General features: G+C 38.0%; 1 protein-coding gene across 2 annotated transcripts; it reads left to right on the top strand.

The window, feature by feature from the left end:
• The first annotated feature begins 1,866 nt into the window (after window positions 1-1,866).
• Window positions 1,867-20,573, top strand: tmem145 (transmembrane protein 145). 2 transcript variants are annotated; one of them, XM_084384938.1, is made up of 15 exons: window positions 1,867-2,080; window positions 5,627-5,701; window positions 6,293-6,370; window positions 6,788-6,874; window positions 7,153-7,254; window positions 10,652-10,736; window positions 11,310-11,381; window positions 11,599-11,667; window positions 12,020-12,100; window positions 12,800-12,878; window positions 13,151-13,244; window positions 14,588-14,760; window positions 15,953-16,073; window positions 16,166-16,351; window positions 18,717-20,573. In XM_084384938.1, exons 1-15 carry the CDS (start codon window positions 1,985-1,987, stop codon window positions 18,960-18,962), a joined length of 1,644 nt encoding a protein of 547 aa, XP_084241064.1. In that variant the 5' UTR covers window positions 1,867-1,984; the 3' UTR covers window positions 18,963-20,573. The 2 variants fall into 2 exon arrangements, with proteins under 2 accessions (XP_084241064.1, XP_084241065.1); XM_084384939.1 differs by lacking the exon at window positions 6,293-6,370 and having other exon boundaries at window positions 1,876-2,080.
• Window positions 20,574-27,934: the final 7,361 nt, after the last annotated feature.

Below are 27,934 nucleotides of genomic sequence, written 5' to 3'. Positions count from 1 at the left end.
ATATAGCGCACGTGTTTAAAGTATTGTCAACCTTATTATTGAAACAACGGTGGTCATTGCTGTCATTTTATGATTCGCTCTGCTCAAGCGGCACAGCATGACATGTCTTTTGGGACTGTGTATATATCCTCGGCAAAGGCCTGGTCTTTATCGGTGTGTCTATGATTGGATTAAGCCAGAGCTGAAGTCAGGCTTTATCTGCTGAGAGAAAACAGTGCTCCATCTACTGCTGATTGCAGCATTTGAGAGTCAGTTTCCAAGAGTGTCACGATATAAAAAGATTTGCTTGCTTGCTCTTTTCACCGTGTCAAAGCTGCTCCTTTCTGGTGACGGATTTGAAATACTAAGTCTTGGTTACTCTGCAGTTTTTTGTTATGGTTCTTATGTAAAACCTGTCTCGTCAATTGTTGTTCTGGGTATTTTTGTCAGATGGTGCCCGTTTTGGTCAGCTTGGTTCTGTATGTGCATGCAAGTTGTGTTTGTTTGTCGCACTTTGTGTTATAGTTGTGTCCGCTCTGCATGGAAAAGCTTCTCAATAGATTGTGCTTTTAGATTCTACATTGTCTGTAGTCCCTTCTTGGAACCATGACTAAAACAACCAGAACTGGGAGAGGAACGATAAGACACTCTGACGCCCTCTGGTTATCCGTTCCAGTCGAGTTGTCTCTGTAATCTTTTTTTTTTTTTGGTAGGACGATGTAACCTTGAATGCACTTGAGCATTTCCACCTTGTGTGTGTGACTCTCAAACTGCCTCCCTCAGAGAGAGATTACTCATTCATCTCAAGGGTGTTATATAAAACACCAGGTTAATTTACTCCTCTGTTTAAATGACCATACCTGCACTTATCACTGAGGTGTAAGCAGCCAAAGCCGTGCTGCATCATCTCCCCTCAGAGGCATGAGTCGTGCCATTGCATTTTACATCTGCTCTCATGACTTATAGTCAATCTGTCACTGACTTAGAGTTTTAATCAGTAGGATGTTTCATTGTTTCGTTGTGTTTTGAGCTCCTGTCCTCTTGAAATCCACCAACGATGATGTTGCTCACTTTAAGTGCAGGCTCTAATGACCACTGCAGTATCGTTTGCGAGGGTGCTGATGTCTATTCTCTCCTCGTTTTCACTGGGATGTTAAATCCAATGAGTGATACAAACTGCACTGTGTATGTCCCAGGCAAACTTTCTCGCATTCAGTCAGACCTGATGTTTTCAGGACAATCTCAGCTAATAAGCACTTTATAGTTCAGTGTATAGCAGCATCTGAGGTGGCGTGCGAGCGAGCTTTCAGGTGCCCTCACAGCCATTCAGGAACTGAGAGCTAGCTTCTTTATGATTATATGAGTTGTTATGTTCTTAATAATTATAACTATTAATAATAATATTATTTATAATAATAATATTTGTTATTATTATTTCCTTATGTAAAGACACCATAAGTGCAAACCTGTGTATTTGGAATGTACTGTATATGCATAGATGACATTTATTGTATAGAGAGACTATAAATACTCTTTAGTTTGTTTGTTTTGTCGACAGAGTATTTTGAGACTTGTGGGTACTGTAGGAATGTTACGATGAGAAATGAGAGTAGCTATTTTTCTGCAGTAGCCTATGTATTTTCCCTGTGTCGATTTATATTTGAATAAATAATTGTCTCTGCATCTCTGTGTTTATCTTGTGACGGGATAGAGAACGCAAAACATGGCTAATAATTATGTAAGAAAATGGGTTAAAACCATAAAAAATTACCCATAAGGAATAGCTATTTGTGTAATGCTATGTCGCAATAAAATATCGGCAGCGCGCGTTTCACGCTTCCCTGGCAAAGCGCGTGCGATACTAGGCGCGCTCCCGGCGAAAATTCTGGGGGATACATGCATTTGAGGCGAAGAACGTGGACGCGCGTCTGGCAGCCTCACTAGGCAGATCTGCTCACACAATATAGGAAGGAGAGCGCAGAAACGCTACGGTGGACAGGTGAAGATGGAGAAAGTATTAGGACTCGCCGTGGTATCCAGTATGTTATGTGTCGGCTCGGTTTTTGGGAAATATGTCAGAGGTATCGTCAACACAAAAGAGGTGAGTAACGTTATAGTGTTTACATTTTATTACTATTGTGCTGGTAATGGTTCTGAGTTTTCCTGCGTTCTTCAGCTGCGTATCTCCTGACTGCTTATAGCAAGTGTGTGTGTTGACGCCTCTGTATTTGCGCGCATCTGGAAGCTTGGTGCTTTAATAGCCTGTGCGTTGCCAAGATCATTAACGTTACACCCGCCGCTATTGAGCCGATGAAAGCTTAATTCCTCCTTAAGACACGAAAAACACATTTTAAACGGCGTATTGCCGACAACCAACTTACACCCTCCCATCCGCTTTTACAGGTGTGTGTCTGTCATTACAGCATTGTTAGATTGTATTTATCGCATGCTGATGTTTGTGTCCAAACTGATTTTAGGTTGCTTAGCTGTGCTTATATAAAGGTGTGTGATATGCATTGTGAGACACAATTCAAACAACAACTCTGCGAACGTGGAAATAAGGCACAGACGATTTGAGTCATTGCTGCTGAAGTGTGTCCATATTTGCAGTACGTCATTTTCTTAATTGTAATAGCTGTTGGGTGAATTATTTGATTGCAGTGTGCCTTGTGGGAAACACTGGCTATTATTATCTGATAGACACATGATGTTGGCCTGAAGCAAACAGTGAGACTGAAAGTGCTTCAAAAAAGTAATTGCCTCACTTATTTCATCACATTGATTTAATGAACATAAATGAAGAAAATACGGAGAAACGAGGGAGCAATTATATTTATTTCCTTTCAAAACCCATAGTAGCCTACAACCTATAGCATAGAAAAAACTGCTTAAATTACTTTTTATTACTTAAAAGATCAGACACGATTTTTACACATGTAAATATACGGGTAAATTAAATCATGATTAAGTAGGTTTTGCTGCTGGTAATTTAACAACAACCTGGCTGTATCCAAATGCTGTTCCTGCTCTGTTTTTGGTCTCTGTATGAGATGGTCAAGCAGTCCATTAATCTCACTTCTGTTTATTTCCTTACAAGGTCGTTCATTTACACTGCCATGCATACACACACACATAAATTACTGGAAAGTTGTATCACGTTAAAGGGATAGTTCACCCAAAAATGTCAATTTTTTCATTAATTACTCACTCTCATGTCATTCCAAACCCATAAGAAGTTTGTTCATCAACTACCACTTTGATGCTTCAAAAAGTTCATAAAGAGATCGTAAAACTAATCCATACCAAATGAATTGAGCGGTTTAGTCCAAAAATTTCTGAAGAGACACAATCGCTTTATATGATGAACGGATAGGCTTTTATTCACATACATTCATCAACTCACACATCAGTTGTTGAAAATGGAAGCTCAGGCATGTTCGCTTGACGTGCGAGTACCAAAGAGGTTCATTCTCGTGTGTTACGCAGCACATTTAAGCTTCCGCTAGAACCAATGAGGTTTGTTCTTGCGCATCAAGCAAGTACAGTTGAACTTCTGTTTATGTTCGCTGATCAGTGTCGTTTTTGGGTGAACTATCCCTTTAAAGTTGTTTGGTTGTGTAAGGCATTTGCCCCTTTAAATTAAAACATAATTTGAGACAGAGAAAAAACAGCATTGTCCTTTCTTTTTTTATATATATATATATTTTTTATATATGTGTGTAGTACTAATAGATTCCAGCAAAGCTCCTTCCTCTGAATTGAGTGTGGCCAGAGAGTTGTGCAGGTAACGTTAACTGCCCATGGGTAACTACCACTGCCACAGGCATGTAAGACTCAGGGGCACTCAGGTCGACGTCTTGTGTGTGTTATTGTATATGTGTGTCAGCACATGTGAGTGTATTTATGTGTTGCTCCGTTGTGTAACTAAAGTAATGAATCATTTAAAAGCCCAGTGGACCCGGGGTGACATGACTAGTTGATTGGTAATTAATTGTTAATGAGGCTTAGCGGTCGGACAGAGATCCGGAAAGACAGTGAGAGGTGAGGCCACCACTGATTCGGTGAAGTGACCGGATACTGCATCTGCGTATAGTGCTTGATTAATGTAGGGTCTGTGTGTGCCGTGTCTCTCATCCTCCCTTTGCCTGATTCAATGACTTTGTATTACAGTGTCTGTGGGGGATAAGACAGATAGCAGGGATTATTAGTGACACTTTATGGCCTATTCTGCATCACAACACACACATTATGTTGTGCAGCCAGCCATTATACGAGTGTGAGTTTACATAAACGGATACACAATCATCTCAATCTTCTCAAACACAAGTTAAGCTCAGTCAAAAGCATGTGTGGCATTGTTAATCTCACACAAAAGTTTGAACTCCTCCATCGATTTCGTTTAAAGGGCAATTACTCACTGTAATTCAGATTTTTTTTTTTTTTTTATAAAACGAGGAATGAGTAAAAATATTTTTTTGTGGTCACCAACATTACAGCACAAATTGTTACAGCACAGTTGATCTTAACTTGTACTCAACCCTGAATATTGCTCCACCGCATGAGGTACAGGAGAGGATTTCTCACATGCATGAACGCTTCTGGCTGTGCAGTCACATAGGAAATGTAACAGATGGGAATGTGAACAAGGACAGAAAGAAATAAAATCACTGTTGTGAAGTCTCTTGGTTTTAAAAACCAGGATTGGAGGACGGTCGTTCTTGCTATAAGGGGGTTTAGATAGAGTCGGGCCTCTACCGGTTTCTATAGTAGCTGCAAAGTGCAGTATGTGTCTGTTGCCATGACAATAGTACTGATATTTGTTTTAGTGAGGGCTTTTTTTTTTTTTTTTTGAGTGGGTGTTTGTTTAACTGTCTGACTGACCATAGGTGCTCTTTTACGTGCACTTCTGTTTTAGAGAGACAAGGTGGTCTTTCAGAAGCTCGGTCATGTGATGCCTGGATCGTAATGGTTGTTTGGGGCTCAGTTCTGGGTCAGAGAGTCTTAGGGCTGCTGTCTGTATTGTCAAGGAAACCTGTTGTTATAGAAACCACCAACTGCAGACACTGAAGAGGAAGTTAATATGGACAAGGGGCTGAAAGCTAGAGCGCACTTAGTGCCATTTTACACTTCACTGACTGCCTGCGTGTCAGCGTAAGTTCGAGAGAGTGTGTGAGATGAAGCCCAACTAAAGTCTTGAACACTGCAGGAACTTCATTAACTATTATCATATAATGTGATATGAACTGTTATCAGTGCATTAGATCAGACTGCTGTTAGATAAGATTGAACTTGTGAATTTATGTGGTGTAAAGCTCAGGGCTTGGAAGCAGAAGAAGATTGCTGGTTTGATCCCTCAAGCTGTGACTGTGAGCAATCACTATGTGTTGTTGAGTAAGCTTCAGGGAAAATATCCTTCTAATAAATGTACTGTAAGGTGCTTTGTCTGCTAAATGATGTCATGTCTAGATGGTGACGCCATTTTGTGAGCCTCACAAGGTTCGCGTTTGCTTCTAGCATGGGTACAGTTTCTGCGGGACTCTGAATAAACAGTACTCGAATGAATCCTATGAGACTCCTCAAAATGAGGGTTACCATCATGGGCGCTACTACTTGCTTCCCTATACTTACCCTCCCCTCTTCTCCACAGGACTGGGTTTTCCTCACAAGGTTTTGCTTCCTGACCGATTTTGGCCGATTGAACTTTAAGTTCCGATACCCCAAGGTAGGATTAAAGACCCATATATGAATATACTCATGACTAATGTTGTACTAAATCTCCAATACTGTCACAAATGCATGATGCAGTGGAGAGAAAGTCTACACACTCCTAAAACAGCTAGTTTTTCTGATGTAGAAAAGCAAACAAAGATCCATCATATCGGAACTTTTAGACCTTTCATGTAAAAATTACAATGCCACTGAATACCAAAGTGACACATTTCAGATAATAAAAGCTTATAAATAAAAAATAAAAGCTTATTTAAAATGGTACACACCTGTTTTCACATAAAGTGACTCCAAATAAATCTGTTCTTATAAGATTTTTCTGAAGTCATTTTGGTTTTAATGCTACTTAACTTGGTTTCATGCTAATACTATCTATAAAAGAATGGCTTCAGCAAAGAAGCCTAACCATTAAATTATGTTTTCAGGCTGCGCCTTTCTTCTTTTTGTATATGTCAGTCATTTACATCCTTTTAAGTTTCTAGGTGGCGTAAACAGTCTAAGTAATAAACTCTCCCCCTCTCTCTATCTATCCATCGATCGATCCTGTCTTCCTGTTCCTCTCTCTATGTCTGTTGCTCACTGAAAGTCCCGATGCTGTCAGAACATATTGCTCTACTTTGATGAAAGCTCTCAGTGGCCAGCTGTGTACAAGAGGCCGGACAAGGTGAGACACACACTGACAGACTTTGTGTTTGTTTGTGTGAAAATATTGAATGAAATGACAAGACTGCATGTGTGTGCGTAAACAAGCAGAGAGCATAAGCCTGAATGTGTGTGATACACATCAGAAGTAGAAGTATATGAGAATTAAAGGGGAAATGTCAGCAGTGCTCTGTGGATTAGGAGTCCAGATCCAGTCTCCAAAAAGACACGGGTGTCAGTGCATGTGCGTATTTAAATACAGCACATTTTCTCCCTCCCTGTGGCAGGATCTGCATTGCGGGACTCTTTGAAAAAGTGCTCGTAGGAAGTCCCTGCTCTTCATCAGTCATAATCTGCTACTTAGTACTTCAGCTCTTGATGTTGTTATAGGGTGTCTTAAATCCCACGTTTGTTAATGGAGGGTTTATGTGCTCTACAGGATTGCTACCTGAAAGAGTCAGTGCTGAGGCCTGAAAATAACCAAGTCATCAACCTGACCACCCACTACACCTGGTCTGGCTGTATGGTAAGACAAAAGCTAGTCTTACATAGTCTGTGTGCACAACCAAACACTATTGTGAAAATAATGGTTTTCTCAAACAAACATAATGCACGCATATTGATTTGTGTTTTCACATTTTTTATGTTCTTAATTACAGTATGTCTCATAGTAAACTTGGATAGGAGAAAGAAAGAAATGACACACATCAAATTATAAGCATTCTCTGTTAAATCAGTGATGTACAATTATGCAGTGAAGCACTTCTTTTTGTAATCTTATGTTTTTATATCTGCCTCTATCAGGTGGAAGGCGAAGGTAATGAAGAGATGCTGAGTTGTGTAGGAGGTCGAAGTTTTCGTTCTGTCAGAGAAAGATGGTGGTACATTGCGCTCAGCAAGTGTGGGGTGAGTGCTGATACAATAAACAGTATGTAGTGACTAAGAATGTGCCTGTAACAGACTACATTCGCAGAGGCATGATTAATGACTTCACAATGAATAAGTAATTATACTGAATAATACGTTAGACTGATTATGCAACAAGGGCAAAGGGCAATATTTTAAATGAACATATCAAAAAAACATAATGGTTTGTCTGTGAAGCCAGTATGGCTAAAGTGGTATCCTGTGAATGAAAAGGAGAAAGGTGTGAAATTGTCTGAACACAGATGGCCGTGTTGCTGTCTCCTTTTACTGTGAGACTCAGAAAAATCTGAACATTAAAATAACATACTATATCATACATATTTTTCACCTTTTGAAAAATAAAAGCTAACTCAAAATGTTAATAAATACTATAAGTATATAAAAATGACTGAAATAACACTTCTTTTGGGGTTAAAATCTTATTTATTTTAGTTTGGTCATTTTAAACATTTATTTATTTTACATAAAGGTTTTAATAAAAGAGGAATTAGTAATTTTCTGAATTATAGAAGGTATATTTGCTAAATGAAAACTGTCAATGTCACTTTTATTTGTATAGCACTATTAAAACAACACATATTGACCAATGTGCTTTACATCATCTCAGTAAGATAGACAAAATAGTACAATAGTAGTAGAATAAAAATTATTATCAAAAGGATGAATAGGCCATGGCAATAAGACACAAATGTGTCTTAAGTTGTACTTTAAAGACATGTACAGAGTCAGTGTCCCTAACATGTAATGGTAAGCTATTCCAAAGTCTTGGCGCTACTACCCCAAATGCACAACCCCCTTTCTGGCATAACTTGGTCCTTGGAATTTTCAGAAAGTTTTGAGTTGATGATCTCAAAGTTCTTCCTGTCTGATACTCCATTAACAGATCTGATAAATAGGTCGGTGCAAGGCCTTGAAGAGATTTATACACCAATAAAAGAAGTTTAAAATCAATCCAATATTGTACAGGGAGCCACTGTAAAGAGACCAAGGACGGAGTGATGTGTTCACGTTTTTTAATATTCGTTAATAATCCTGCTGCATCGTTTTTAACCTTTTGCAGCCGTAGAATAGATGCTTGACTAATACCCTTATATTACAATAATCAAGTATTGATGATATAAGAGCATGGATTGCAATTTCAAGACTCATATACGTCAGACATGATTTCATCTTAGCCAGATTTCTCAGATGTAAAAAGTTGACTTTACCACATGATTTATCTGTGCATTCAACAGTACCGTGTGATCTGTTGTATCGAAAGCTGCAGTTAGGTCTAATAAAACTAACACTGCTGAATCACCAGCATCCACTGTCATTAGTAAATCATTAAACACTTTTACAAAGGCAGTCTCTGTTGAATGATGCTTCTTAAAACCAGACTGGTAAACTTCACCAATCTTATTCTGTTCGAAGTAAACATGTAGTTGATTAAACACCACTTTTTCTAATTTTTTTTACATAAATAGATGAGATGAGAGACCGGTCTGAAATGAGTCAAGTCAGTTGGATCTAAATTGGGTTTTAGACAAAGGTTTTAAATATGGGTTTTTAGGTTTTTAATAGAAGGTATATTTGCTAAATGGAAACTACAAATGGAGTAGAATTATTTCTAAAGTTTTCACACAATTCCAGTTGAAGCCCCATCCACATTTGATTCCATCTGAATACAGATACAGAAACAGATCATTTTGACATTGCAACACATACAGATAGACACAGGCTGTTACTACTAAAATATTTGCTTGAATAAAAATTATATGATAAATCTACAATATATGCTTTTTCTACAGGTTCCATTTTTATTATGAATACACTGTAAAAAAATGTCTAACCTTCCCAACTCAAAATTTTCTAGTGACTGATCCCATCTAAATTTTTCATTTGGCCCAAGTGAAATTCTGTAAATTGAATTTGATAATTTACAGAATTTCACTTGCGCCAATTGAAAAATTTAGATGTGACCAGTCACTAGAAAATTGAGTTGGGGAGGTTAGAAATGTTTTACAGTGTATGAATTTACTGTATAATCCAAATTCCTGCTTCCATGTATGGCATGTAAGAAACATGGCAAGTGTTTATTTGACCTGGTTTTAAGGAATGTTATTAAATGGATTTCATGATAGATAAAGAGGCTTTGGCCCCGTTTACACCTGGTATTAAAATGCGTTTTGGTCAATTGGATCACAAGAGGACGACACTAAATACAGGTGTAAACGGGGTCTAAAACGTTTTGAGTTTGTCCACCTTCGACTACTTCCAGAGGTAGTCAAAAACGCATTCGCCCGGATTGCTTTCGAAGTTCAAACGCTCATGTGATCGGAATCGAATGCATTCGAACAGCCACAAAAGACACTCTACTCTCCGCCTACTGACCTAATGTGTAAACATTACGGGAAGCGTGCTTGCCAGACGCAATTTAAATTTTGTCTGAAGAGCCCTGTTTGGTTTAAAAACGAAAAACGTACCAAACAGTGTTCTTTCACCATTCCTGAACACTCACAGTGTTCAGCGTGTTCTTTCAGCTATCAGAGCAGAAACGAAAGCTGATGCTCTCAGTGGTTTTCCGTCGTCTCTTTTTGCGTTCATATGTGAATTTTGTGAGCTTGTTTCGTCCATTAGATAGAAAGATCTGAAAAAGCCCATACATTTACCCGGCCATAGACCCTCCCCTCAAAGAAATCAGGACAGAAGTGGTTGAAAGTGGATAAAAGAGATGGATTAAAACACATGGGGCAAAATGTAAAGGGTTGTTTCATGGATGTAGGCAGGCTGAAGGACACAATGCTAAATCCTGTTGGACTGAAGTAAAGCACCATCTCCGAGCAGCGAGCTCTCAGCTCTGTCCCTAAGGGAGATTCTCTGTGCCTGCTGCCAATTTCTCTTCTCATCTCCCTCATACTTCCCTTCTCATTGGCCTGCCGAATACCACTGTACCTCGTAACTTCTGTTACAGTTTTTGATTACTCACTTCATTCTTTCATGCTCATTCACTTTGTATATAACAGTCTTTTATCAGTGCCTTTCTAGCTCTGTATTTTTGTCCCAGCCTCTCTCGCCTCTCCATTTCTGGCCACATTGATTTGGTGATAGGGCAAGCTTGATATGCACCTCACCTATTTGGAGTGAGGGAAAGGGAATTGTTTTTTCCTGCCAAGTGAAATCAAAGTGTTTCTCTTTTATTAAGCCAGGCCGAAATCCTCTCAACAGCTAGAAACTGTGCGGCTTTGAAGTATTTTCTAGACCAAAGATATATTTGTGCACTCAGTGTTTATATGGTCTCTGCAGCTCCCCACTCACTTTTTTTTTTCTCAGTTACACACCTCCTGCTTTTCCCTCCTCTGAATTCCCCTTTTTTCTCTTTTGCCATGAAACACAGGGAGATGGGCTGCAGCTGGAATATGAAATGACATTAACCAATGGACAGTCCTTCTGGACCGAGCATTTCTCTGCAGATGAATTTGGTGAGAGACAGCTGAAAGAGAGAGGGATTTATTTTGTATTATGTGAAAGATTGGCTATATATATATATGTATGTATGTGTGTGTGTGTGTGTGTGTGTGTGTGTGTGTGTATAAATATAGAATGAAAAACAATATAGATTTCTTGATGATATTAATAATACTAGTTCAGTTATCACTGAAATGTGATCTTAGATTTAGACTTAAAGGAATAGGATATTATTTTAAATATCATCTTTCCAAACCAGTGTCATTTTTCTTCTATAAGGAAAGTGCAAAACCGCTCCATAATGTTAGTCCATACAATTTTGCACTATATTCCAAGTCTTCTGAAGTGATATGACATCTTTGTGTAAGAAACAAACACATTTCTTGCTTAATTAATAAATTAAACATTTAATTAATAAATATTAATAACATGTTTTGTTGGAAAAGAGCAGTGTTAAAATTCTGCTGAACTTCTCCTTTTGTGTCCCAGGCTTGAAAAATGAATGTATATTTGGTGAACTATCTCTTTAAGACATTCATCATACTTACACTGTGACTAAAAGCTATTCTTGTTTTGTTCTGTTTCAGGCATCCTGGAGACAGACATCACATTCTTGGTTATATTTGCCACTGTGTTTATGCTGTCTTGTTATTTTGCTTGTGAGTTTCCATGTCCTGGAGGTATAAAAGATCTCAAATGCATTGGTCTCAGTGCATATGTTTAAATTACATATGCTTAAGTTAAATTAAAGGATATTCTTAGCCATCCTCCATCTTCCAGATAAACAAATACTATTGGTTCTTCAATTTTTTTTATTCCCTCTGTTTAAGTTATTAGTTTTATTTGAATCGCTCTCCCTCTGTGTAATCCTTTAAGATCATTTAAAGGGAAGACAGCTGCTCCATACGACCTATAAGATGTTTATGACTGCGGCTGGAGTGGAGGGTGAGAAAGGCCTCTGAACACACTCATATATAGATAAACACTAGCGCACACGTTTTATGACACTGGGCTTTGCAACACTGGATGCATAACAATATCTCTTGTGTCATCCCTTATTTCTTTTATCCTTATCTCCTCCCCACTTCCTCTGCGCTCTCACTGCTGCTACTGTGACTTATCTCTCTCTCTCTCTCTCTCTCTCTCTCTCTCTCTCTCTCTCTCTCTCTCTCTCTCTCTCTCTCTCTCTCTCTCTCTCTCTCTCTCTCTCTCTCTCTCTCTCTCTCTCTCTCTCTCTCTCTCTCTTCTCTCTTATCTCTGGCATTCTTTCTTTCACTTTCTGATTCCTTCCTCTCAGTCTTAAGCCTGCTCTTCTTTTGCTTTTACTGGGGCCTTTATGCCAGGGATGGTGTCGGGAATGGCAGCCTCAAGATATTAGGTGAGAAAAGCACTGTATGTAAAGGATGATACACATGCTCATCATCGCAAATTATACCATGGTCTGTCTGAATACTCGATTCTGATTGGCTGGAAAGTTTTCAATAAAACCATTTAATGCACAGGTAGTTCCAGGTCAGTTTAATCACCGCTCTATATTAATGTGCTGTTTTAATTAGCCAACTTCCCATCCAATTTTTGCACTGTTTTGCTCTTGAAAAAGTGATGCGTAAAAAAAAGTTTCCTAAAACACATTGTCGCATAAGTTTTGTTGTACCGCTAAAATGATCAGCCCTTGAGCCGTTTCCACACATAATTTCATTGTCATTGTCAACTAACTCTCATTAGAGTATTAGTAGAGATATTAAGCAGATAGTCTGCTAATATTCTAATTACTGGTAGTTGATGTAGTTGCAAAGTTGCTTATAGTTAGTAGAATGTCTAGTCATTTAAGTCCGTTTTAAGGAACATGGTTTTGTACAAATATTTGATCAAACCATGAATGACCAATCAGATTGAAGTATTCCAGATAAATAATGTGCTAAACAAGATTACAATACGATATCTAAACAAAACATACTTGGTTTTAGCATGACACATTTGTGTGCGCGTGCCTGGATTCATTATTAAATGCTGACCTGATTATTAACCTACTTGTGGTCAACTGTGTAACTCTTCGTGGCTCTCTCCCACTCACCAGGGAAATTACTCTTTTCTGTGAGCTTCCTGATTTTCTTGCTCATGCTGATTCTCTTGGGGAAGGGATTCACAGTCACAAGGTAGGAGGCCTTACTTCTCACATAATGTGGGTAATGACTTACAAGGATAATCATGCAAATGTGACCCAGATGTCAAGACAATTTTGTATCCAAATTCCCATTCATAGTATGTACTGAATTAAGTGATGAAAGTAATTCTTAACTGTTTATGCAGATGTTCTGTATATGCAGGTGAGGTGATGCTATATCTGCCAATGGGTCTTTTGAGCCATGTTTTCAAAGAAAATGACATGCAGTAGTGATGTTTCTTTCTTTCTTTTTTTGCTTTCCAGGGCAAGAATAAGTCACAGTGGCTCTGTGAAACTGTCCATTTATATGACAGTGTACACCATCACCTACATCATTCTCTTCATATATGAAGCAGAGGTAAGATCTGCTTGCCTTTATCTTTTTCTTTTTTCATATGCTGAGGCTGGGCAATATGCTGGATATTCATAATATACAGTACACTACCATTCAAGAGTTTGGGGTCAGTAATTTTTATTTAATTTTTATAAATGTATTTTATTCAGTGATGCACTAAATTGATCAAAAGTAACAGTAAAAACATTACGACGTTAAAAAAGATTTATATTTAAATAAATGTCATTCTTTCTATTCATCAAAAAATCCTGACAAAGTATCATGGTTTCCAAAAAATATTAAGCAGCACAACTGTGTTCATCATCGATAATAAGAAGAAATGTCTCTTGAGCAGCAAATCAGCATATTAGAATAATTTCTGAAGGATCATGTGACACTGAAGACTGTAGTAATGATGCTGAAAATTCAGCTTTGTCATCACAAGAATAAATAACGGTTTTCTAATTTAATATATTTTAAAATGTAATTTTAAATTGTAATAATAAAATGTTTTTACTTTATTTTTGATCAACTAAATGAGCATAAAACAACTTTACAAAATTTTCAAAAAACTTTCAAAAAACTTTGCAAAATTAAATAAAATTAATACAATTAATTTTTTATTTTTGTTCATTATTGAAAGAAAAGTGTGGAAAGCATGCCTTTTTTTTTATTGTATTTTAGTTTTTGCATAACATTTTGTGGAATGTAATTCGATTCAATGACTATTTAGTTTAAATGACTCTATAATTGGAAAATGAATTTGTTAAAATATTAATGTTCATTTACATTTTAAATATGTGTATATCAAACTAATGCTAAAACAATTGAGGTTTATCAAGATATATTTTTGTAGTTACATGCAAATAATATACTGTAAATAACCATTCCAGAAATGTATTCAAAATGTCTATTAATTTCCATAATTACCTAATGTGTAAAACACGTTATCTTTGAGCACTATCAACTGCAGTTTCTCATGCTGCACCCGAGAGCTACTCTACTCTATACATAATGTAAAGCTGTGAGATGAAGTTACTCAGCACGAGCATGTCGTTCTGCTGTAGCGTGGTGTAATGGAATCCGGCAGATAGACAGATAAAGAGAGCGAGGGAAAGACAGGTAAAGAGAATGACCCAGATAAGCTCTTGCAGTATCATGGAAGAGCTCCTGTTGCATCCTGTGTCAGTGTCACCCTTTGCTCTAATGCAGCTTTAGATGTTTGGATTTGAGGAACGTTCCGGCAGTTTCCACTTATGCAGCTTATAGATTGTGCCATGGTTGGATTTAAAACCATCAGTCATACAGATGGGATGCCAGGGGGTGGTGATTCCCTGTTCCCACTCCCACTGCGTGTGTGTTTGTAGTTCTTTGATCCAGGCGAGGTGCTGTATGCTTATGACAGCCCTGCAGGGTACGGTCTAATGGGGCTGCAGCTGCTTGCGTACGTATGGTTCTGCTATGCTGTGCTGGTGTCCCTCAAACGCTACCCTGAAAAACAACCTTTCTACATCCCCTTCTTCACTGCGTACACTCTGTGGTGAGTTCTGCAATAAAGATGGCATCAATTAGAATAAAATGTAGTGTATGTAGATATACCTGAAGCTCCTTTTATTATAGTTTTTCAGTGGGGTGCTTAATATACTCGATGAAGAAACATAAATTGTTACAAACATGCCAACAACATTTGATATTGTTTAACCCAGTTTTCAGTGCAACGTCCAACGGCTTTAAAAATATTTTCACTCCTATTTTTACATGATTGGGAATTTACCCTATATGTTTTCTATTATGTTGCTGATCTTATTGTGAACGATTTATCTGTGCACTGTTTTATTTATTTATTATTTCATAATTTTCAGTCAAAATTTGATCTTCAGGTGAAATGACAGACTTCTCTAGTCATGTTTGCTGAAATTATCCAGTCATTTAGTTGCTTAAACTCTGTCCCTTTCTTACAATCCACTGCAATTTTGCATTCAGATTTGCCTCCGTCCAATCAACAACTGATAGATCGAACCAAGTTTTTTTTCGATATATGTTTTATTCATGAAATACAGTTGAATTGACGACAGTCGAAAACATCAACCTGATCTTGGTTTTGGTGTGAACCGTTCCAATCAAAATATTTTGTTCAAGTCTCAAGTCCAAAATACATAATGTACACTGGGCACTTATATAATGCACTGTGTACTCAACCATCAAGTGTATGGATTTTATATGGTTATTTTGTTATCCAACCTCACAGTCTGTTAGCCCCTCCCCCTCTGCTATGTAAGGAAAGCTGCGACAGTTAAGTGCATGAAGTGTCCAACATTCCACGCTTCATTTTCGGTTAATTAAGTGCATCATCCGGGTATTTAAAGTGCACTTTAAATTTTTGGAATTTTCAGTATAAACGCCCTACTCACACTATTGATGCTAAAAACTGCATAGAATAGTGCACAAGTACGCAAATTGGGACGCACCTCTTGTTTGAGTGTAGCACTCCTAATAGCAATAAAATGCGTTAGTTTGAATAGTTTTGAACATGTTAATCACAGTAAAATGTAGCACATCAACATTTGCAAGAATGTATATACGAGTATACATATTCATGAAACCAGGCTGAAACTGTTCATCTCTATTTTGACTCCAAAATCTAGTGGGTTATGCCTTTGTAAAGCTGTAGAAGAAGATTGACAGTAAAAAGCTGCTGTTTCTCGTTTCATCCTATACTTTTTCACCCATAGGTTTTTTGCTGTGCCAGTCATGGCTCTAATTGCCAACTTTGGCATCTCTCGCTGGGCCAGGGAAAAGATTGTGAACGGCATCCAACTTGGCATCCATCTCTACGCCCATATCGTCTTCCTGGTATGATGTTGTTGTTGTTGTTTATTGCTTGCTTTATTTAAGCGAATAATATGATAAAACACCCCTGCTTGTGACTAATCCTGTCATTCTAGGCCATCACACGTCCGTCAGCAGCCAATAAGAACTTTCCTTACCACGTGCGGACGTCACAGATAGGAATCCTTCTCTCCAGTCCTAAAGGCAAGGGGGCAGAATGCTTCCCTCATCATGCTTATGGGAATAGCTCCTTCCTGGGAGACTCTCAGCCAAACTTCACAGAGCTCTTCTCCATCCACTCAGTGAGTATTGGATGTTGTAGATGATTTAAATATGAGTTGAATATAAATTAACTTATTTTGATGGTAATATAATCAGGCTGGGCAGCTTTTCAAATGATTAAGCTACACTCTTAAATGGGTCATGACATGGATTTATTTGTTCTTTTATTATGTTCCTTGACGTTCACTAATAATAAATCTCAAAGTTTCTTAGCGAACTCTCTATTACATAACTGCCTCTTTACAAAACAAAATGCTCTGACTAAACATAATCCTTCGATGCAATCTGGCAAGGCATTCAAATAAACCATCCACTTGTTTCTGATGCTACAGAGACACATACGTGCTGTTTAAACTGGATGCGTCAAAGCGAACATTCTTTCACTCTCACTCTTGTCTGTCGACAACAGGACAAATGGAAAACTAAACGTGCATCTGTATACTAGGGTGGTCCTTATCAAGTCCACTTTTTTTTTTGTGCAAAATGTTAGTGTCTTAACCTCTTAAACTGTTCCTTTTAACTTCAAAATTGGAAATATGCAAAAATGTTGACAAAAAAATGATATTTAGAGGTAGCTCAATCATGTGGAAGATTGCCTATGTTAAGCTGTGCGGCGTTATTGTGATATGCAAGTAATATTAAAAGTTGCTGCAAATGAACTACATTTTATTGAAATCAGAGCAACACTGACATGACAACAATGACAACAATCTCAAAAAAAGCACAAAGTTTTCAACAATCCCTCATTTCTGATGCTCAGCAGCCAGTGTTGACTTTTTGCAGTCTGGATAGATCCGTCGTTGATCTTCCACCACATGAAGGAGAAACTGCAATTGTTCTTCAGAGTGTGTGAGATAGCCATTGTATTCTTGAATCAGAGCCAATCCTCTCTCGGCGTGATCATTGACTACTTTCATTGCATGTATAATTGCCTGTGCCTCCTGATAATCTGCTTGATTCGGCCAAAGTTCCGGGTCAATTTCAAGGAACGTAATGTAATTTTTTAAACCAAAAAATGTGCTCTAAACCCAAACAATAACCAAGGTGATCATCAATAGAAATATGTATTGATTCTACCAGGAAAGGTAAATCTGCTAAACCAGGTCATGGACAGGTCATTAGTTTCTACAATAAGTAAACTGAGATATGCATCTAAAATACATATTTAGGAATATATGGAGCATATGGAATATGTGGAGATTTTTGACAATGACAATTGGAGACTTTAAAAATAAGGACCACCCTACTGTATACTGTATCCAGACAGCGTCAGTGATTATAATGGGTTCTATTTGCTTTTGACGCGACGCAACGCTCACTTCCAGTTTAGGCAAATGTCAGCCAATAAGCAATTGAATGCCAGTGGGAGGGGCCTATATTTGCGTGTATGATGTCATAAATCTCACAATATTCAAACAAGCCATTTTTGGAGCTTGATTAAATAAATGCTTTGTTTATAATCAGGAGGACATGTTAAAGAGTTGGTTCACCCAAAAAATTTTATTCTGTCATTACTCACCCTCATGTCGTTTCAAACCCCTTAGACCCGTTTATCTTCAGAACACAAATTAAGAAAGCTCTCGGATTTAATCAAAAGTATCTTAATTTGTGATCCAAAGAAGGTCTTAAAGATTTGGAACAACATGAGGGTGAGTAACTATTGACAGAATTTTCAGTTCCTTTTAGCTATGAAACTTACAGGATGTTTTAATGGTAAAAATACCTCTTAAAGGGATAGTTCACCTAAAAATGTAAATTAGCCCATGATTTACGTCAAGTTCAAGGTGCGTCAAGTTCAAGGGTTACTCTTTTGGCATAAATCGATGCGTACAGCCGTCTGCCGGAAGCTAGTTATTTTAGTCGATAAAGTTTTAAATATGGATATTTTTCTTACACGAACGCATCGCTTCACTTCAGAAGACCTTTATTAACCCCCGCAGATCCATGTCGAGCACTTTAATCATGAATAGATGCGCTTTAATGTACTTCCAAAGTCAAACAGCCATTCACTGGCATTATAAAGCTTGGAAGAGCCAATAATTCTTTTTAATATAACTCCGATTGTATTCGTCTGAAAGAAGAATGTCATATACACCTAGGATGGCTTCAGGGTGAGTAAATCAAGGGCTAATTTTCAATTTTGGGTGAACTATCCCTTTAAATGTCAAGAGATCAAGGCAAATTTCAAGTCTCAAGTAAAGTAAAAAAAATATATCTTTAATCTAAAGAACTTTTTTCCACTATAAAGAACCTTTTGTGAAATAAAAATGTTCCATGGGTGTTAAAAGTTCTTAATGGAACCATAGATGCCAATAAAGACCCTTTATGTTTAGGTGTGTTCAGTAGTGCTATTTCTTATATTCCATGTCATGTTTCTCTATTTAGGACCCTGTAAAGACGATAGATGAGACGGTGGCTCGGAAGGGACAGGAAGTGCCAAGGAACTGCGAGCACAAGATCATCACTACAACGGCAGACCTGTCGTCTACATTCTCCCCTCTTCCTCCTCCAATACCACCACGCAGCTCTGCACACTCTCCCCCTCCTCCTAGATTAACGTCCCACTTCACCGAGTATTTTAGTATGCAAGGGGCCACTGGGATGGGTTCCAATGCCTTGAGCGGGCCGTAGAGGAACAGGCCGTGCGGAAACAACTTTCAAACATCTACGAGGTGGAAAAGAGTTCAATATTTCAATAGATTAGGTTAAGGCAAGCGTGAAAAAGTAAAGCCATTTTCAAAAAAAGTTACCAAACATCCATATCTTTGAATTTGTAAAGGGAAACGCAAACTGCAGAACGTCGAGAGAGAGTGGGGCATAACCTGCTCACAATGCTCCTAAAAAATAAGAAGCAATAAATATTTCAGTGAGATGATGTAGAGTCACTGGAGAGAGATAAAACACAGGCAGTGCAATAGAGTGACTGGAGACGACGGTGAATCTAGAGTATAGCTATTTCAAGCTTAATGTGACTTTAGGATAGCGATGTGTACAGTAACAGTACAGTGAGCTCTTGACATATTTTTTTAATGCTTTGTTCATTTCAAGTGGTGCCGTTAATATTTGTATTTCCTTGCCATTTTAATGCAACAGAACCAAGTATTCATCTCCCTCACTCATTTTTTAAATGTTTTTTTAGTTACTAATTTTGTCTGTGAAGTTAAGATAATTTAGGGTTTATGTATTTTTATTCACATTGAATACGGTTAGATACTTTGCAAACTGATGTTAAACTGCAATGGCAAGTTAACTGGAACAACTAGGCAGTATTTGTATACCATGCATGTTTGTGCTTTGTCTACATTCTGATATATTCAATGTCATTTTGGGTGTGCCTAGTTTATAATAATAGCAGATAATACCGTGCAGGGGTTTGTGGAGTTCAGATTCAATTCCAGCTAACTTTGTTATATTTGTACATGTAATAACACTCGCAGCGGTCATGAAGCGGATATATTCTGTCTGTGAGTAGAAAGTAGAATCATTCAGTCGCAAGGTTTGTTTACTTGAGTGTCTGATGAAAATATAGCTTTACTCTTACAGAAACACTTTGTATTGACTGCATGGAGCACTTTACTGTTTTAAACACTTATTTCTTTAGCCTACCATCAGAGACCCTTGAAAATGCAATCATAATGCAATAGAGTGAATGACAAATGTACAGGTAAAATGTGAAGGTTTTATCTGTAAAATGCCCATTATCACTGCTGTGTTTGTTTTATTTTAAAAGAACAAGCTGTGGGTCGTATTTATGTTATATATATTAACATATCCTATATAATCTCCATCTGAAATTGACCCGTTTTAAATCTTAGCCTATAAGTTATGTACATAATGACATATTTATATTCAACATTGTTTTTTAAAGAGATGAACCATACTTGAAGAATTATTAGAGCTAGGTTCGTGTGATTTTTGTTTTGTTTTGTATTAACAGACGTAAATGGGCCTGAAACGCTTGGTTTGCAACTTGATTTGTCAGGAAGCCACTAGAAAAGGTTATTCTAAAGGCTTTGCCATGATTTTTTCCCCATCTCTTCAGTGAGTGTGCACACCTAGCAGAGAAGAGAGAACACACTTTTTGAATGTATGATAGATAATAGCACATCACATTCGGGAGCACAGAAAGATTCAGTTAAGCACATTTCTGTTGCACTGTTCATACTGAATGCATTTTAATAGTGTCAAATGACTTGGCAGTGCATACCCTTTTTGCCAAATTAAAATGGTCTGTTTTACTACAATGGCTTGTTTGGTTCTTTTTGCAGTTAGATTAGCAATGAAGGTAGCTAATTGTAAACCCACTACTCTAAAGTACACACAACTCCCTAACAAATTATTGTCATGGGGCTTGAAAATCAGTTTAAAGCCATGCAGTCTCACATCCCTTCATTCATCAAAGTGAATCCTAGATTTTACAATATTTATAATCAAAATTTGACCAATTTTTATATCTAAGGGTGTTGACCCATATTGGGATGCAAGAAAATAAAAGCAGGGGGTTACACCCAAACAAAGATAAGAACTTTAGAACGAACAGATTCATACAAAATAATATCTTTCTAATATCTATGTATACTTTCATTGGCTTGTCACACCACAGGTTCATCTGGAATTAATTAGTGAGACAAAATGCTAATAAAAAATGGCAAAAAATAAATAAATACATGTTTGTGACCAGTTACAGGACCCCAGACACGCTCATCTTACACAGATATATCCATTTTGATTTTAAAATACTGATTCAAAAAAAGTCATGGGCATGTTAGATCATCAACCATACACACGCAATATTGGGAACAAAAAATTATATTTTAATTAAATGTATACTGGATTAGAAGTCCTTTTTCTCAGCGACCATTTGAGCTTTTTCTTCTCGGTATCCTTTCAGAAGTTGGTTTACCAAGCTCAGTTCACGGACACGTTTAATGGGGGACAGGGGAGGGAAAGGGTTGCCTTTGTACTCCAGGACAGCCATGGCTGCGTGGTCCAGATTCTCTCTGTTAGGATTCTCTGTTTAAGAATCAGACAGGTGGATATACGCACATGGCCCATGATTCTTAAATCTTACCGCCAGAACTTTGAAGAGCTTGGGGATTAAATCTTTTGTAGAAAATAGAAATAATATATGTTGTTACAATGTTGTCCTTTGGCTTTGTGTGGAGCTATTTTTAACATTTAATCAGCTCAGAGACAGGAGATGAAAATGATCTGTTTTGGCTTGAAGTGCACATTTATATAGCATTATTGTTAATTAATGTGTGTTGTTCTGGATATATAAACAAAAGCACAGTTTATATTTGATTTTTTATTATGCATTCCAATCAAAACGTACCAACACAATATAACATATATCTATTAAATATTTAAAACGCTACAAAAATGTATGTATATGCTACATAAATGGCACATTTTCTTCAAGCTGCCTGGTTCCAACTGCTGGTCCTTGACTTTGATTGCCAAGCGCTGCATTTTTTGTGGAGGTGCCTGGTCCACACCTGCATTGTCCTGATGAAGGAACAGACATATCATTTCACGCTGCAGATTTAATGAGTGATTCTTAGAGAAAATCTTAATACATGTCCCTTCTACAATTTCAATATGAGGGTTCTATAAACTGAAAAGAATATGATACTAGTTAAAGTGTTAACATTTTTAAATCTGAAAAAAAGGAGGGAACTTACCAATGCTCTCTTCCGGTTCAGCTGGGACCTGGGCTGAAGGCTGCTCTGGTCCAGGTGTGAAGTGCTTATCTTATTCTGGCTCTTCAGTTTAGGATTCAGCTGCACCTTCTTGTCAATTTCCACACACATTTTATTTTGGGGAGGTGGCTGACACACACCTACATTGTCCTGTTGAAGAAACAAACATAATCATTAATGAGTGCTTGTTAGACTTAATCTAAACACATTTCTTTCTATAGTTTTGAAATACTATATAAAAGGATTTGAATAGAGGACCTAGAAAACATAGAAGCATATTTGAAGTTAAGTTTACAATTTTTTTTTTTTTATGTATATATAAATCTGAAAATAAGTAAAAACAAGAGATGGAAGGGACTTACAGATGCTTCTGTGCTCCACTGACACTGCCTCTTACTCTGACTGGACATGGGTGGTCCAGGATGGGACTGAGCAAAGGGACTTGGTTTCTGCTGCAACAGATGAAACCCAGATGCTCCCTGTGGGGAACAAGGTGGAACAAGTGCACTCTGTGATGTCTTAGGAGACACAGAAGCTCCCTTTGGGATATTCTGCTGCCTCTGCTCTCCCTGCTGCTCCCTTTGCTTCTGCCTCTGCTGCTTAGGGATCCAGAGGCTTTCTCCCAGTTTGGGGGAATCTGCAGGCACAAGTGATCCCTGTGAGGTCCCCGAATGCACAAGCGCACCTTTTGGGATCAGAGCCCCAGAGGGCACTGCCGCTGCCTGTGGATTCCTGGCAGGCACTGCTGCTCCCTGTGGGGTCCTGGCATGCTCAGACGCTCTCACTGGGGTCCTGTCAGGCAAAGGTTTATTGGCTTGGGGCTTCTTCTGCACCAGCTCCTTCCTCAGTAGCTCAGAGATCAGATTTCTCTTCTCTGGAACCTTCTCAGGGACGGGTGATCCCTGTGTACAACAGACAGGCTTCTGCTGCAGCGTCTCCTGCTTCAGTGGCTCCAGGATCTTTAGTTTTTCCCTGTTTGCGGTCTTGTTAGGCACGGGTGCTCCCTGAAGAGAAGAAGCTTGAGGCCTCTGCTGCAGCAGCTCCCCTCTCAGAGGCTCAGGGATCTTTAGCTTTGGCCTTTTTGAGATATTGTCAGGCAGTGTTCCCTGAAGAGAAGAAGCTTGAGGCTTCAGCTGCAGTAGCTCTCGTCTCAGTGGCTGAGGGACCTCTAGTTTTTCCCTCTTTGAGGTCTTGTCAGGAATGGGTGCTCCTCGAGGAGAAGAAGCTTGAGGCCTCTGCTGCAGCAGCTCCCCTCTCAGAGGCTCAGGGATCTTTGGCCTCTTTAATATGTTGTCACGCAGTTTTGCCTGAAGAGAAGCTTGAGGCTTCAGCTGCAGTAGCTCTCGTCTCAGTGGCTCAGGGACCTCTAGTTTTTCCCTCTTTGAGGTCTTGTCAGGAATGGGTGCTCCGCTAGGAGAGGAAGCTTGAGGCCTCTGCTGCAGCAGCTCCCCTCTCAGAGGCTCAGGGATCTTTGGCCTCTTTAATATGTTGTAAGGCAGTTTTGCCTGAAGAGAAGGAGCTTGAGGCTTCTGCTGCTGCAGCCGCTCCTGCCTAAGAAGCTCAGAGATATTTAGCTTTCGCCTATCTGGGACCTTTTCTGGCACGGGTGCTCGATGTGAGGAACATGCGAGCACCTTTGGGGCAGGCACAGGTGGTCTCCGTAGAGACTGAGGCACAGGTGCTCTCCGTGGAGACCCAGTAGGCACAGGTGCTTTCTGTGGGGACTCGACAGCCAGTGGTGCTTCCTGTGGCTTTTTCTGCCTCCACTTTCTCTGCTGTTCTGTGGATTTCAGTGTTGTATCTGAGTTCAGGGCCTTCTCAGATGCATCCTTGAAGGCCAGGGATGAGGTGAGGTTCAACTTCTTAGAACTGGCATGCACAGTTGATTTCTGTTGGGACCTGGTGGGTGCAGGTGCTCCCTCTGCCTTGTTCTGCTTCATGGACTTCAGGGATGTGGGGCATGGAGTTTCTCCTGCCTCCACTGTTCCCCACCACAGCCCTGAGGTGAGGTCCCCATACTCAGGCTGCTCAGAGATGGGATGTGAAACCTCCATTATTGCCCACCACTCCCCTGCAGCAAGGGCCATGGTGAGCTCATCTGAGAGTTCAGGACATAAGGACTGCTCTGCACTCTCAGGAAAACCGATGGGAAAGGTTGACTCAATACTCATATTGATTTGGATTTGATGATGATCTAAAGAACTGAACAATACTGCCTTTGTGCAATCTCTATATGTAAAACACTGTGAAAGACAGAGAAATGGAAAAGATGAGTTGAGTAAACACATACAGACCTGGAAACTGTTTGTCTTAGTTATCAAAATACTCTAAAAAATTTATTTTCTACAGTGTATGCCCATGGCTGTCAATCAGAAGAGACATGGGAGTCTAGTCCAAGAGCCTCCTTAAAATCTATTCAAAATGACCAATTAAGCTGAAAAAGTTAAGTTATATATTTTTATCAATTTAACTACTAATGTGGACAACTAAGATGCATATAATGTAAAAAATATATATATTTTTCTATCATGCCTGGTAGTCAAGGCAAATTTTATTTACTGCACGAATAGAATAGGATGAAAGCAATAAAGGCTATAAGTATAAGTATAAGAGCATATCAACAAATAGCTAACGTTAGTATATTAAAAACACCAAACCCAATTTACATATTAGCCTCCCCAAAATGTTTCACACAAATTACCACTGTATAGCATGTCTATTAATGTATCTGCATCGAGTCAATAACGTTATATTGTTTAAGTAGATTCTAATTTGAGTAATACAAATATTAAAAGCCTCAAATCTCCAAACCCTGAATAAAAATCATACTCACGATCATTCGCCGACTCGCTACAAAATGCAAGATTCCTCTGTACTCAGTTGTTCGTTCTACAGGTCTCTATGACATCACAATTGAGCACGGCGCTCAAATGACTCAAGTGTTTGTGAGTGACGTGAAATCTAGGCTGTTTAGATTCAAACTGTACATGCAATACAAATACAAAGAGTGACTAATTATATTTAATCCATGATTGTTCATAAACATTTCTGTTTTACCCTTGTAGCCTACTGAAGTTTATGACAATTTTTTTCTTTCCAGGTGCATGTGGTAGCTAGCTGAATAATTCTCAAAATTAACAGCTTCTTATTTCTTTATATAGCCTATATACAAATATATATATATATATATTATAAGCTGCATAATTATCTATTTCAGTTTTCTTATGTATTTCTGTGGTTTTCATGTGTTTATGCTTTAAGAGATTATTTTCAGATTTATATTCGATTATTTTATTATTATTACTGTTTTCATCTAAATGCTTGTTGGAAATATTTTGGGTTGTATAATACGCGTTGCTTTAAATTAATACAATATATTATTGTAGCTGGAGAAGGATGTGTTTGATTGGTTATACGTGCATGATCGCGTCATTACGTAGCCTATATTTGTACAGGGAGTTCTACGCGATGCGCTTCATTCATCGCTTGAACGTGTAGCCTATTCATATTAATATCGTCTTTTATAGGTATAAAATAAAATGCACGCCATCATTGTAGACTGTTCACATTAATTGTTTTCCGATGTAACGTTATGTTATGTCTACTCTATTTAGTGTTAACGATCGCTGCCGCCATTAGTGTAACGTTACTCTGGTGATGCGGAGATAAAATACAGATTATGTAGTGGTATTGTATGTTTCATGTTATCCTTTATTCAGTAATTCTTTGTTAGGATTTTATTTCGTGCTGATTCACTGATAGTGTGAGTAAGCTATATCACGTCATGTAAGTTAGTCGAGTGAACTTGGATGTACATACATGACATGAATGAAATTTTAGTGTTTACATTACCAGTAATGTAAAGCTGTGTTGAAAAGTATGAGGCTGCACTTGTTAATGTATATCATTTATTTCCATTAATTAATCATTCCATAATAGCAGATAATACCGTGCAGGGGTTTGTGGAGTTCAGATTCAATTCCAGCTAACTTTGTTATATTTGTACATGTAATAACACTCGCAGCGGTCATGAAGCGGATATATTCTGTCTAGAAAGTAGAATCATTCAGTCGCAAGGTTTGTTTACTTGAGTGTCTGATGAAAATATAGCTCTACTCTTACAGAAACACTTTGTATTGACTGCATGGAGCACTTTACTGTTTTAAACACTTATTTCATTACCATCAGAGACCCTTGAAAATGCAATCATAATGCAATAGAGTGAATGACAAATGTACAGGTAAAATGTGAAGGTTTTATCTGTAAAATGCCCATTATCACTGCTGTGTTTGTTTAATTTTAAAATAACAAGCTGTGGGTCGTATTTGTTATATATTATATCCTATATAATCTCCATCTGAAATTGACCCGGTTTAAATCTTAGCCTATAAGTTATGTACATAATGACATATTTATATTCAACAATGTTTTTTAAAGAGATGAACCATACTTGAAGAATTATTAGAGCTAGGTTCGTGTGATTTTTGTTTTGTTTTGTATTAACAGACGTAAATGGGCCTGAAACGCTTGGTTTGCAACTTGATTTGTCAGGAAGCCACTAGAAAAGGTTATTCTAAAGGCTTTGCCATGATTTTTTCCCCATCTCTTCAGTGAGTGTGCACACCTAGCAGAGAAGAGAGAACACACTTTTTGAATGTATGATAGATAATAGCACATCACATTCAGGAGCACAGAAAGATTCAGTTAAGCACATTTCTGTTGCACTGTTCATACTGAATGCATTTTAATAGTGTCAAATGACTTGGCAGTGCATACCCTTTTTGCCAAATTAAAATGGTCTGTTTTACTACAATGGCTTGTTTGGTTCTTTTTGCAGTTAGATTAGCAATGAAGGTAGCTAATTGTAAACCTACTACTCTAAAGTACACACAACTCCCTAACAAATTATTGTCATGGGGCTTGAAAATCAGTTTAAAGCCATGCAGTCTCACATCCCTTCATACATCAAAGTGAATCCTAGATTTTACAATATTTATAATAAAAATTTGACCAATTTTTATATCCAAGCGTGTTGACCCATATTGGGATGCAAGAAAATAAAAGCAGGGGGTTACACCCAAACAAAGATAAGTACTTTAGAACGAACAGATTCATACAAAATAATATCTTTCTAATATCTATGTATACTTTCATTGGCTTGTCACACCACAGGTTCATCTGGAATTAATTAGTGAGACAAAATGCTAATAAAAAATGGCAAAAAAATTAAACACGTTTGTGACCAGTTACAGGACCCCAGACACGCTCATCTTAAAAATTCTAAAAAAGTCATGGGCATGTTAGATCATCAACCATACACACACAATATTGGGAACAAATTTTTTTATTTGAATTAAATGTATACTGGTTTATGACATGAAATGTAATGTACAAATACAGTGCAAGATTAGAAGTCCTTTTTCTCAGCGACCATTTGAGCTTTTTCTTCTCGGTATCCTTTCAGAAGTTGGTTTACCAAGCTCAGTTCACGGACACGTTTAATGGGGGACAGGGGAGGGAAAGGGTTGCCTTTGTACTCCAGGACAGCCATGGCTGCGTGGTCCAGATTCTCTCTGTTAGGATTCTCTGTTTAAGAATCAGACAGGTGGATATACGCACATGGCCCATGATTCTTAAATCTTACCGCCAGAACTTTGAAGAGCTTGGGGATTAAATCTTTTGTAGAAAAAAGAAATAATATACAGTCGTGGTCAAAATTGATGGCACCCCTGATAAATATGATAAAAAATGGCTGTAAAAAATAAATCTGCATTGGTTATCCTTTTGATCTTTCATTCAAAAAATTCACAAAAATCTAACCTTTCATTGAAGTAAAATAATTGAAAGTGTGGGGGAAATCACATTATAAAATAAATGTTTTTCTCCAAAACACGCTGGCCA

Source organism: Rutilus rutilus (genome assembly GCF_951802725.1).
Source record: "Rutilus rutilus genome assembly, chromosome: 17".
Classification (NCBI taxonomy): Eukaryota; Metazoa; Chordata; class Actinopteri; order Cypriniformes; family Leuciscidae; genus Rutilus; species Rutilus rutilus.
The sequence above is the reverse complement of the archived record's forward strand: the minus strand, read 5'-3'. Positions and strand labels throughout refer to the sequence as shown.

Excerpts from the sequence above, each read along its gene's own strand:
- tmem145 (XM_084384938.1), top strand. The coding sequence starts at position 1,985 with ATGGAGAAAGTATTAGGACTCGCCGTGGTATCCAGTATGTTATGTGTC. Across the intron at positions 11,668-12,019 it reads GACTGCGGCTGGAGTGGAGG|TCTTAAGCCTGCTCTTCTTT; the intron begins GTGAGAAAGGCC and ends CCTTCCTCTCAG. Across the intron at positions 12,101-12,799 it reads TGGCAGCCTCAAGATATTAG|GGAAATTACTCTTTTCTGTG; the intron begins GTGAGAAAAGCA and ends CCCACTCACCAG.